The sequence below is a fragment of the Lissotriton vulgaris genome, chromosome 6 (assembly GCF_964263255.1).
Source record: "Lissotriton vulgaris chromosome 6, aLisVul1.2, whole genome shotgun sequence".
In the NCBI taxonomy this organism is placed as follows: Eukaryota; Metazoa; Chordata; class Amphibia; order Caudata; family Salamandridae; genus Lissotriton; species Lissotriton vulgaris.
The window spans coordinates 899,034,870-899,047,727 of NC_141694.1; the positions used below are offsets into that span (position 1 = coordinate 899,034,870).

Sequence of the window (12,858 nt, forward strand, 5' to 3'; positions counted from 1 at the left end):
CGGATAACTTAACCCAGTGTTGTTGTAAGGTCTGATCTTCGCACCCCTATAGACATAACACACATGCTGCTGCCAAAATCTGTCTCTAGGCGAGTTTTATATTGTTGTGCTGAACGCACAAAAACACACTTGGTGTGCTTCGCATGCAGAGAGCTGGTGGAAGATGATGTGATCCTCCTGCCACTGAGATTTTGAGGTATGGGCCAGCCCTGCTAAAACCCAAATGAGACCTTCATAGATATAAAATATTATGCTAAATAGGGAAGGGTGAGAATTAGGTATTGTAAATTCCTATTCATTACAGCATCTTAGTATGCTGTCACCGTTTGCTTTCTATGGACTAGTGACTATGCTAATAACTTTGTTTTTTATAATATGTTTGCTAGTGTTATATAAGATACTGCGTTTGAGAACTCTGCATTAGTAAATAAATATTTCAAATATGCACGTGTCCTCATTTACTCCACGTTCTGGTTTTGAAATGATTATATAACGAAAGAGTGTTCATGTGTTCCACGATACCTGAGGTATTTCAAGTTCATGTTCTGGTCTGTCTAAACATTGGGAGTTTGTTATGACCAATGAGACACTGTAGCTAGCTCGGTAAGGGGATTTTGGGTACTGAGGTGAGTTTTGGGCCATCCTAATTCACCGAGGTTCCAGGTCTCTACGCACAGTTCTGTAGGAGAACGGAATTCCCGCTACAAAATAAACAAGACGTTCTTCGGTGGCCTTGTTCCAGCTCCGACGGGAGGGAGATGAGGGTGGTTGTGTACGACATACATATATTTTTATTAGAATGTTATGGTGCAGTGGAAGGGAGTGATAGATGTTGTGTAGGATGTATGATCGTGAGCATGACCTAATGGTTTTACAGGAATATGTCTGTTGGTACTGATCTGCAGATTATTTTTTCATTATGTAATGTATGAGGCTATGTGATACATAGCGCAATGTTTTGTTTTGATTTGCTAATCATTTCATGCATAGTATGTAATATTATATGTAATGTGAAGCTGAAACAGTTTATAAAAAAAACTTGCATATACATAGAATGAGTCTTTCTGAGCATATATAACCATATTTCTTTTCTTTATTGAAAGAGGAAATTATGAGAAGACTGGGGCGGGTGGGGGCTTTAACATATTGTATTTACTCTGCCCTGGTACCCTATTGATGTAGGGGGTCATTTCTTTTGGCTGAAGTTAAATTGGTCCAGTACTGCTTTCAAGTAAATGGGTATTTCCATTGATCACGATATTGTGTTGGGCTTCATTACCATTGCTATTTTTCTTGCCAATTGATATCACATGAACATTATTTAGAGGTTCCAACTATAAAATTAGCTCTTTGGTAATTAACGCATGTGCAGGTCTATTGCTACAAAGTGTCAAGAGGGTGGACAGTATGCCCAGAATGTACAAAAACCATACTGGTGTTCATCATGAAAGTGCTGCTCTGTATGGTGCACTGCGCCTACATAGGATAGCACAAAACAGCGTGTAAGAAGAGAACTTGGCGAACAAGCATATCTAAAGCGGAAAAAAGAGAAGATGAGACGCAAATAACACGAGACAGTCGAGTCTATTAAAGAAAGAACCTTTAGAAGAGATAAATGTATAAGGGAATATGCTTGCAAATGGAACGAGCAAGAGACTTAGCCACATATCGAAAATCAGCAAATATGCGAACCAGAATTGGAAAGAATTCAAAACCTGTTAAAGGCCCTACCCTAACCGATAGTGGCCTTTATCATAGCAGCGTTAGTGTGATTTTAGTGCATCAAAATACCATAGCACTACATTGTGTGAAAATGTTTATTTCTAGAGGGTTTTTTTGTTAACAGTTTTACATCCTCATATTGCACGCCATCCAATAACCCTCCTCCCACTCTATTCTGAATCCAGAGCAGGAGAGTCTGGCCTGGACTCCCTTTTTTTTTTTTTTTTTTTAAATGACCTCACCTTAACTTCTTTTCCTTCATGCCTCCTCTCTCTGGCTATACCCTACTATGTTTAACTTAACCATTTAATGTATTTATCCAAATTGTCAACACCTCATTTCATGAGCCGTATCCTCACCGCATTTGAACCCCTATCAGTACGATCTAACCATACCTATTCTTATCTAGACAATCTCTTCGTCCTAGCAACCATTTGCAATAGCACATAGCCCACTAATGATCACACCCAACTCTTCTTAACCTAATCCCCTAATCCCTACAAAGAAACTAGGACAAATGGTGTGGAATCATTTCCTTTTGGGGGGGGGGGGGGGGGGGGGGGCGCGTGTACAAGCAGGGCTGGCCTCAGCGCTGGTGGCAACCAGCGTGACAGTCACTTTCGGCGCCCCCACGTCCGATTACCGCCTCCTCGGATTCTCTCCATGCCACCTGCAAAAGTGCTCCTCATCTCTTCTATCATAAGATATTGCTAATCTCAGCGCCCCCCTAGAGGTCACGGTGCCCCCCTCAATAGGTCAGCGCCCAGTGCAGTCGCACTGCCCTAAAGCCAGCCCTGCGTACAAGACTAATCCCAATACACAACAATCAACCATTGGATAAACCACTAACCTTGGGTGCTTTAGTGCCTCGTTCTGGGTAGTAAACGCTATATAAATCCAATCACTATGCAATAAGACAACGTTACCCCTTTTCTGAAACTTTAGCTGATAGGTTTAAGTGTGACTTCTGATGAGATTTTTATTTCACCTTTACAGATATAACTATTGAAAACCCTTGGGATGATGATTTAATAAACCGCCTTCTCTCAAGACTGCCAAAGGCATTGAGCTTAATGCCCGATTACTATGATTGGCCATCGAATCTTCCTGCTGTGAAGCCGAAGATGGATCTCAAACTAGGTAATGTTTCCTATTTCGGAGCGGGTTGATTAAAGTTTTATCAGCTACATATGTATGACAACCTGTTGAAAGGATGTCTGAGTCATGACATTTTCTTTAAATTGCGCACCCTTGCTCCTTGTAGGAGAGTAGGGTCTGCTTCCTTTGGTCACCCCCACTTTTTGCTGTGCTTCACTGGTTTTTTGACGTTAGTCTGGCTGTGGCCCTGCTAATCAGGACCACAGCCTAGCTGTTCTCTCTCTAAATTGATACCATGTACTTAGGTACATCACAGATTGGTTACTGAGTTACCTTGTGAGCCCCTAGTGTATGGTACCTTAGGTACCAAGGGCATAGGTACCACAGAGGCCTTCCAGGGGCTGAATCATGTATTATGCCACCCCTGGTAAGCCTTCCAAAATGACACCACAGGTCTGCACTTGCAGCCTGGGTATGGCGGTGTAAACACCCCTTACTGAGTTATAGTATACCTGTAACTACATATACATATAGGGCCAGATGTAGGTAAATCTGAAATACCGATTTCTTAATACCGAATTTTACCGATTCGGTATTAAGAAATTGGTATTTCCTATGTAGGTAAAGATTCGGTAAAAAATACTGAATCCTTAATATTCCTTATTACTGAATCCGTAATTGAGATTCGGTAATAAGGAATACTTACCCATTCATTTCTATGCGCTTGGAGGCCCATAGGAATGAATTTGAAGACATTCTGTATTAGCGATTCGGTATTACCGAATCGGTAATGCCGGGAGGTATCTCAAGGGTGCCAGGGTGTCCAAAGGACACCCTGTTGCACCCCTGAAATGTGCATGTGTGCACATGTGGCTCACATACATGCCCTAAGGGCATGGATGTGTGCCACATGGCACTTTTAAAAAAGCAAAAAAGTGCTTTTTTAAAGGAAATCGGTAACTACCACCAACTTGAAGTTGGTGGTAATTACCGATTTCTTAAGGCTCAAAAGCACTCTTTAATGTGCTTCCTACATTGCATTCAAGGAATTGGTATTACCGATTCCTTAAATGCAAGAGCAATAAGGAATCTGTATTAAAGAATCGGTATTTACCGATTCCTTATTTACCGATTCCTTACCTACCGATTCCTTACCTACATTAGGAATGGCTAAATACCGGTCGGTAACGCTGAAATTTACTGTATTTCGGCATTACCGACCGGTATTTAGCCACCTACATCTGGCCCTAAGACATATATTAACCTATAAGTCACTCCTATGGCAGGCCTTGACAATCCTGAAAGCAGAGTGCTTGGTTTTGTGTGAGAGGGTGCCCTAGCATGATCTGAGCCCCTCTGCAGCTTTCGGAAATCCTTTCTTATAGCTGTTCTATGATATAGCCATACCATATACTCGTAATTGCATTATAATCCTCGCGGTTAATGCTAAATTTGGTTTGCCTTTATCAAAACATGTCGTGTTTGATGTCAAACACCTCCCCAGACAGGCTTTAGTGTATTGGGGCAGGGTGGGTTGCATTCAGTGAATGCTTTTCAGACACGGCCTGGGGCACACAAGGTGCTCCATGCATTTCCCAGTTCAAACCAGTTGCTGGGGCACTCAGCCCCAGCTCTGGCACAATACTGAACAAAGGGGAAGGGGTGTAACCACCCCCTCCCCAGGTCCTGCCATAGGTGGGACCTTAGAGTTAGTCCATCCCCTAATCTTAGTATAAGTATAGGAACCCAGTCCCTAGGACTTTAGATTACCCTGGACGAAACTCTGAAGATGAAATCCTGGACCTTCGACATTCAATATCGACTGGAAGACGGAAGAAATCTCCCTTGGGGTCAAGGTGTGACCCCCTGTTCAAACAGGCACATGAGAGCATCTTGCCGGTCTGCATTTTCGAGGCTCCAGCCGGATCCCGAAGAATCTGCGACACAGGACACGGACTTCCAGACATCTCTGAGGATGACACGAGATCCCAGCGAAGCTGGGACCCGCAACCGTCACGAGAGACGTGGGACTGGAACTCCTGGACATCCTGCAAGTTTGAAGCTACACCTACTTCCCGAAATTGTGCATTGGGCTATTTGTTGCCCTTGCCCCGAGCACCTTTTGCACCGAAGCTGAGAGGCCAGCACTCCACGAGTGACCCGTGAGTCCCCTTTCTTCACCGCAGCTCGTGGCTCCTTCACGATCTCTAGTCCGTTGGCTAGTGGGTCCCCACGAAGGACAATCCTTTGTTTCTTGGGCTTTCCTGGTTGCTCCAGACGTGCCCTGACTCCCCTCCAAAGGGTGAGTCCCTCAGGCTTTTCTGGTCTGCACCAAAGCCAATCTTGTCTTCTTGCGTGTTTTGCTGTTGCCAAGGCATGTTGGGTCCAATCCGGATTCTGACGCTGCAGCACTCGACATCCATCGTGGGACAGCTCAAATCCAGCTCCTGGTCGTCGTCAACGACTCCTGGTCCTCGTGGCTGAAGATTCTAGCTTCACCTACTTCACTTGAAAGTACCCGACATCGACTGGCATCTTCCTGTAGCCATCCTGGTCACGGGCTAGTGACCCAGACTCTGTCCCCTCTTCTTTCAGGTTCTTCAGATCTCCGATCCACCCTTGGATCCACCCGGACACTTTTCCTCTGGTCGCCTGGAGCACTTTTTTGCAGCTCTCCATTGGAATCGACGAAACCCGACACCAAAAGCTACCTATGCACCCGGCTTCCCTGGGTGAGGTAACACGCGTACTCCGGTGCTCCCGTGGGTCTTGACTCCCGAAGTGTCTAAGTCTGAAAGGGTTCCATCGTAGTTCACTCCTGAGTGTCCTTAATCTTTAAAATTGTAACTTGCTTTTCCTCCACAGAAGTCAATGGTGATTTGCAGCTGTGTTTAGACACTGCACGCGTCTCCCGTGGGTCTCCTGCGTCCCTACCATGGGTGGTTCCTGGTTGCCCCAGCGGTTCTATCCCTCACGTTCTATCCCTCACGTTGTTCTTATACCACTATTTTAGTATATAGTTTGTGAGGCCCCTAGGGCAAAACATATACAGTGCTATTTACTGTGTGCTATTTAAAGTTCTTGTTTTGTACTTTTGCCTCTAGCTTCATAAAGAGACTAGAGGCGTTGTGTTTAGAATAAATACATATATATTTGATATATACTTTGTGTGGTGTACTTTCATTTGATTATTCAAGAGAGACTTAGCCTGAAGGCTGCTGTCCACAGCTACCACTAGTTTAGCTTTCTATAAAGGTTGTCTAAACCTACCATCAATAAGGGTCGTTTGACTGGTGCAAGGTGCCCACTAGAATAGTGGACATCATATGCCATGCCAACTTCTCACACTCCATCTGCAAGTGCTTCAGCCTCATGTAGATTGGTGAAGCTTGCAAGGAATATCTGAGAGACACATGTAGTGATAGATTCCTTACCTTAGAATTACCACCAGGCGTCAGACTGGATCCGGAAAATGTTCGTCAGCAGTACCCCTGCGTGTCGGAAGGTGTCGTTGTGCGGCTCCACGTCCGTCTTTGGCATTGTGGTCGCCGAGATAACGTTGTCGCAGCTACTTAGACGCTGCCCTTGCGCGCTGTCGTCAGTTCTTTCTTTTTCCGTGCGAGCAAACACAGATCCGAAGAGAGCAATACCCCCAGTCACTTTTTGACTAGGTTTTTCGAGGCCTTTTTGTCTCTGTTTTTCGAGTCGATCGAATCCTGGTACCATAGGGGGGCCCGGTTTTAAGTCCTGCGGGGACTGTCATCGTGTGATGTCGGTGACGGACCCGCACCGAGTGTATCTCTACTGCCTGGGACGCAACCACGACCCCAAGACGTGCCCAGACTGCCGGGTCATGGCACCGAAGACTTTGTAGGAGCAGTCCTGAAAGTTGCTTGAAGTCCGGCAGTCGGCTCCCCGCAGTTCAAGGTCCTGGTCCCTTGGGAGGTCGAGGGACCGGTTGCAGGGCCACCACCATCGTTCGTCGGGATCGAAGTCTTCGCACTGAGGGTCAGGAGAGGCGAAGCATCACAAGAAGTCGAAGAAAGTGCCATCGCTCTCAGACTTCCCGTCGCTGTTGAGGGTGTGGGTGGTGCAGCCCCTTGGCTCCGGCAGAGCCTACGCTGTCGCCGTTGCCCTACCCGTCCTTCCCGCGTCCCTCATCGACTCTGGCCCAGCTGCAGGATTTTCAGTCCACCATGGCCCGCCAGGCCCTGCGGGCTCTCGCTCTGCACTGTCGGCGGCTCCGGCTCGGGCATCACTGACGGCTCCGGCCCGGCATTGCAGGGTCCCCAAGGATCCAGAACTGGGTATCCGGTCGACGCCGGTTGACCTTGTTACCCCTCCACCGACGACCCTACTGGCACCACTTCCAACGTCGCCCATGCCCCTGGACGACGTCGTCCCCGGTTTCAGCCCTGATGTGGACACAGAGCCGAAACCGATTCTGAATGGGGCTTTTATACCCCTATTACAAGCCTCCTTATTTTCGGCCTGTTCATCAGTCTTCGGAGGACTGCGAGGGGTCTGAGGACCCTCTCACAGCACAGTGTGAGTTTGACGCCGACTGGGCAGAGGAATTGGGGGATGCCAGTGGTCTTGATACCTCTCCTGACCTTGGCATGCTATCTCCTACCGTGGCTACGGAGGAGGGTTCGAGTTAAGCTGTGGTGTGTAGGGCGGCCAAGGCTCTCCACCTCCAACTCCCTACAGTGGCCGTCAGGACTAACCTCCTAACAGAAAGTGATTCAGCTGGCAGCTACCTCTGCGGAGCCACTGCTGCTTTTTAATGATGCACTTTCTGACGTTCTTTTGGGCACCTGGTCTAGCAGGGACTCCTGTCGCAGGGGCTCAGGAGCTCCTGTCGATAGGAACGTGGCCCGACGCCATTGCCCTGCTCCGGGCGACCCCATTTCCCTTTCCCAACACCCCACCCCTGAGAGCTTGATTACCCAAGCCTCTGCGTCCCCAAGCGCATTCCCTTCCTCACCCCCGGACAGAGAATCCCAGACACTGGAACAGTTCGGTAAGAAGTTTTTTTTTCTTCCGCCAGTTCAGGGCTGCGGTCTGTGAACACAGCATACCTCTTGGACCGTTATTCCCACTCTGTGTGGGATACGGTGGCGCAAGTGCTTCCTCAGTGTCCGAAGGAGGCCCGGACAGTGCTCTCTCAAGCTATTGCTGAAGGGAGAAACACAGCGAAGTTAACGATTGGTTGTGGCCTTGACACGGCCGACTCGCTGGGCAGGGCGATTGCCACGACAGTGGCGCTGCATCGCCAGGCCTGGCTGAGGACTACTGGTTTCTCTGGGGATGTCCAGATCACCCTGATGGACATGCCCTTTGATGGCGTTCGCCTTTTTGGCAACAAAGCAGACGGTGCGTTGGAGCGCTTTGAGGACTTACGAGCTATGGCCAAATCCTTGTGCCTTTCCGCCACGCACCCTTCTCTGCCTTCTGCTGCTTTTCGCTCGTTTCGTGGCCTCAGAAGGAGCGCCTTGACACGTTTGCTTCAGAGCCACAAGCCTGCTCAGCAACAGACTCAGCACGGACGTGGAACCCGCTGAGGCGGGTCAGGGGGCCAGCGGGCGGGTCAGTCCACCTCCACCCCAGCCACCACTGCCTCCAAACCTTCTTAGTATGGTCTTTCAGGCCCATCAAACGCCAGTGAGTGGCAGGATCCGCCATCACCCTCCCCACTTGCGCACCATCACTTTGGGCAGGTGGGTTTTACAAATGGTCCGAAGGGGCTACTCCCTCCCCACTCGAGACTACCCCTCCAGCCATGCCACCCTAATACCACGCATGTCGGCGGATCACTTGGCACATCTTCAACAGGAAGTCGCGGCCCTCTTGGCTAAGGGGGCCATTGAGCACGTTCCTGCGCCAGAAGTAGTACGTGGTTGTTATTCCCACTACTTTCTGGTGCCCAAGAAGGACAAGGGCCTGCGTCCTATCCTGGACCTCAGGGACGTCAATCACTTCCTCCGGAAGGAGAAGTTCAAGATGTTAACTCTGGCTCAGGTCTTGTCTGCCCTCGACCCTGGAGACTGGATGGTAGTGTTGGACCTGCAGGATGCATATATCCACAATCCCGTCCTGCCGGCACACAAGCGTTACCTGCGGTTCGCGCTAGGCCATAAGCACTTTCAGCTTACTGTGCTCCCCTTTGGCCTTAGCAGTGCCCCTCGGGTGTTCACCAAAGTGATGGCGCAGCTCATCTGCGCGGATCAGGCGTTCCAATCTTCCCCTATCTCGACAACTGGCTTTTGAAGGCGGGCTCGCCCCGGACAGTCATCTCCCACCTCCATACTACGGCCTACCTCCTACATTTGCTGGGGTTCTCCATCAATGTGCCGAAGTCGCACCTGATTCCCTCTCAGAAGCTCCTCTTCATCGGAGCGGTTCTGGATACGACGCACTTTCGGACCTATCCTCCCGAATGGCGAGTCCAGGATATTCAGGTTATGATTCCTATCTTTCAGTCTCTATCCTGGGTTTTGGTCAGGATGGCCCTAAAGCTACTGGGCCTCATGGCCTCCTGCATCCTGCTGATCACTTATACCAGATGCCATATGCAGACTCTGCAGTGCGACCTGAAGTTCCAGTGGGCGCAGCATCGTAGGGACCTGTCAGATTATGTCCAGATCTTGGAGGGCACTGCACACCAGCTGCAGTGGTGGCTCACAAACCAGCATTAGGTCAATGGCAGATCCCTCTCCCTTCCCCAACCGGAGCACACCGTGATGAGGGATGCGTCCCTGCTGGGATGGGGGGCCACATGGGAGAGGCGGAGATCAGGGGCCTTCGGCCTCCGGCGGAGTCCAAGCTTCATATTAACCTTGAGAAGCTTCGGGCGATCCGACTTGCACTGAAGGCAATTGAAATTAGAGTTCCTGAGGCGAGTAAGCCGGGCGTTAGGGCTTTCACACACCCTTACCTGTTCTCCCTGCTACGAGGCAGTTAGAATTTTAAATCACGCATTTTTTGGTGCTTTCTTTTATTTTAAATCCTTCCTACCTGACCCATGCTCTTGTTACCCCGATATCGCTGAGCATTTCTCCACGATTCCTGGGCAAACCGAGGGCCGATTTAGGGCTTGGATCGGTTGCAGGCAGCTTCCCCTAGGGCGCAGACTTCGGGCGCCATCTTTGGTGAATTGCTTGTTAGCGCACTAGTGTTCGGGCGATTGTCGGCCCGGGCGCTACATAATGAACGTCACCTCCCGTCCGCGCAGCGGGCGGGCGCAGCGGGCGCGCCAGTGGTAAGCCCGTCTGCGCCCGTCCGCGCCACGACCGAGCCCAGAGCCACCCCCTCTGTCAAAATGATAAATTATTCAAGGGAAACGTTACTAAGGCTAAATCCTGGTCCAAATGCCTGCATACAGCCACACATCATGGGAAACTGGGCAGGATCTTGGAGCTGCAGGTTCTGCAGGAAGAGTTTTGGTCTAAATGGACCTGCAAAAACTCCGGCACCCAAACAAACAAGAAATCTACGCTGCGGACCCATCAATGCTAGGTCCATGTGTAAGCACACCCAACATATTTTCGACCTAATAGATGAAAAAGAGCTAGATTGCCTTTTCATGACAGAAACATGGCTGACACCTAATAGTAACCCGGATGTTACAAACTCCCTCCCCCCGGGATTCCTAATTTGCAGAGAGGATAGACCTGTTCAGAGGGGTGGAGGCATTGCAATTGTCCACCGTGACACCCTAGACTGCCAGACTTTCACTATCCCAGGTCTCAAAGCGGCAGAAAGTATAGGCTTTGCGTTAAAGGTACATGACTCCTTCACTTTCACAGGTGCACTAATATATCGACCACCCGGGGCTCATACAGGCTTCATGGAAAGCATTGGAGAAGCTGTGGGTAGTCTAGCCCTTAAATCAGCCAACTTTACTATCCTGGGTGATGCCAATATTCATCTAGACTCCCCCTTAGACCAGGCCACAGTCTGTTTTACAGACACAATGAATGTCCTAGGCCTAAAGATACTTACCACTTCCGCCACGCACAAGGCAGGACATATACTTGATTGTATATGCTTTAACCTAGAGACACTCTTTGTTAAAACTCCACTAGAATTAACATGGACGGATCACAGCTTTGTCCCTTTTGAACTCCCAGGGGCAGCCTACACACAGGCCACAGTGGATAGGGAACGGCCCCCCGCCCCCGCCCCCAGGAGGAATTTTGTTGGAAAGATCTGACTGAACAGCCAGACTTTCTGACCAGAGCAGCAGCATCTAGACCCCTCCGACGGGAGAGCCCGGCAAAGACAGTCAGTCCTTCAGAAAATGGATTAATACACTTTGCGCAGGAGAAGGCTCGGTCACTTCTACCCGAAGGCCCAGTAGGAAACAGAGACCCTCTACCCCCTGGTTCTCCCCAACCTTAAAAATAGAACAGAGGAAGGTTAGAGCTCTCGAGCGGATGTGGCGCCTTAACTATATAGATTCAGACCGTGACAACTATAAAGCCGCCCGCCGCCTTTATCATGGGATGATTAAAACAGCCAAAAGAGAATACTACACAGAAGCTATTATTAAAAGCAACAATAAGCAGAAAGACATTTTTAACATCGTGAACACCTTCATTAACCCCAAATCCATGCAAAGGGACATTCCCCCCTCCCAAAGTCTATGTGACACCATAGCAGACTTCTTCGATACAAAAATTCAAACGCTTATCAAAGATTTTCCCCAACCCCAAACCCAAGAGGAGAACCAGATAAACAGTGTCAACACAAAGATGAACACTCCTTTTTACCTGTTAACCTAGAGGAATCCCAAACTGAGATCCTAAAGCTCAAATCAGGCTCTCCCTTTGACCCCTGCCCTCCATCTGTCCTTCATACATTGATAGAGATCGCAAATCCATTTATCAATAATATCATTAACTCATCACTTAACCTAGGCTCAATCCCTGAGGAATGGAAGCTCGCAGCAGTAAAGCCCCTGCAAAAAAAGCCACTACCTGATCCTGCAATCCTCACAAACCTCCGCCCCATTTCCCTCCTTCCTACCTTTTGTAAACTAACTAAAAAGGCAGTTAACAAACAGCTCACCGCTTTTTTGGAGGCCAATAACATCTGGCACCCAAATCAAGCAGGCTTTAGAGCTCAGCACTCAACCGAATCAGCTTTAATATTCACATCTGAAACTCTCCTAGCTGCATTAGACCAGGGTAAGAAAGCAGTCCTAGTTCTGCTGGACCTGCCCGCGGCTTTCGATACGGTGTCACATACCATCCTGATAAACCGTCTAGCCGCGGCAGGGATCACCGGAAATGTGCTGAACTGGCTTAAAAGCTTCCTAGCAAATAGACGACAAGTGGTCATCTTAGGCCAATATAGGTCAGAAGAAAAACTACTTGGATCAGGAGTGCCCCAGGGCTCCTGTTTGAGCCCAACGCTCTTTAATGTATACATGGCCCCCTTAATTGCCCTCATATCATCTTATGGCATAGATACTATATCTTACACAGATGATGCACAGCTCATTCTGGTCATGGGGGACAATACCGGTGAAGCTGAAATGAAACTCAATAACTGCCTCAAAGCTACGTTCAAATGGATGGACATGAACCACCTTAAGTGTAACTCCGGTAAAACTGAGATTTTACCTTTTGGTAAAGGAAATCAATTTAATCCCGAATCCTGGTGGCCAGAGGATGCCGTTGCCCACCCCCCCCCCCCCAATACTGCCCTCTCAGTCCGAAACCTAGGGATCAAATTCGACCCCACCCTTAGTTTCAAACAGCAAGTAGTGGCCGTAGCAGGGACCTGCTTTGGCATTATAAAAGGGCTCAGAAGATTCTTCAATCTGATTCCCCTCTCAGCAAGGAAAATGGTTGCAGTGGCCCTTATAACCTCCCGCATCGACTACTGCAACAGCCTTTATACAGGGACCAACAGAGAAATCTGCCACAAGCTACAAATGGTGCAGCACGCCACAGCTAGACTGGTGTTAGGATGGAAAAGGAGAACATCAGCCACAGCAGCACTCAACATCCTGCACTGGTTGCCTATTCA

At 48.8% G+C, this 12,858-nt stretch overlaps 1 protein-coding gene across 1 annotated transcript in view; it reads left to right on the plus strand.

Annotated features, from left to right (window-relative positions):
- BUB1 (BUB1 mitotic checkpoint serine/threonine kinase) overlaps window positions 1-12,858 on the plus strand; it is a 1,006,269-nt gene that overhangs the window by 906,093 nt on the left and 87,318 nt on the right. Inside the window, exon 26 of the mRNA XM_086926890.1 lies at window positions 2,719-2,862. Coding sequence (XP_086783016.1) covers window positions 2,719-2,862 — 144 coding nt within the window. The remainder of the gene's footprint in view (window positions 1-2,718; window positions 2,863-12,858) is intronic.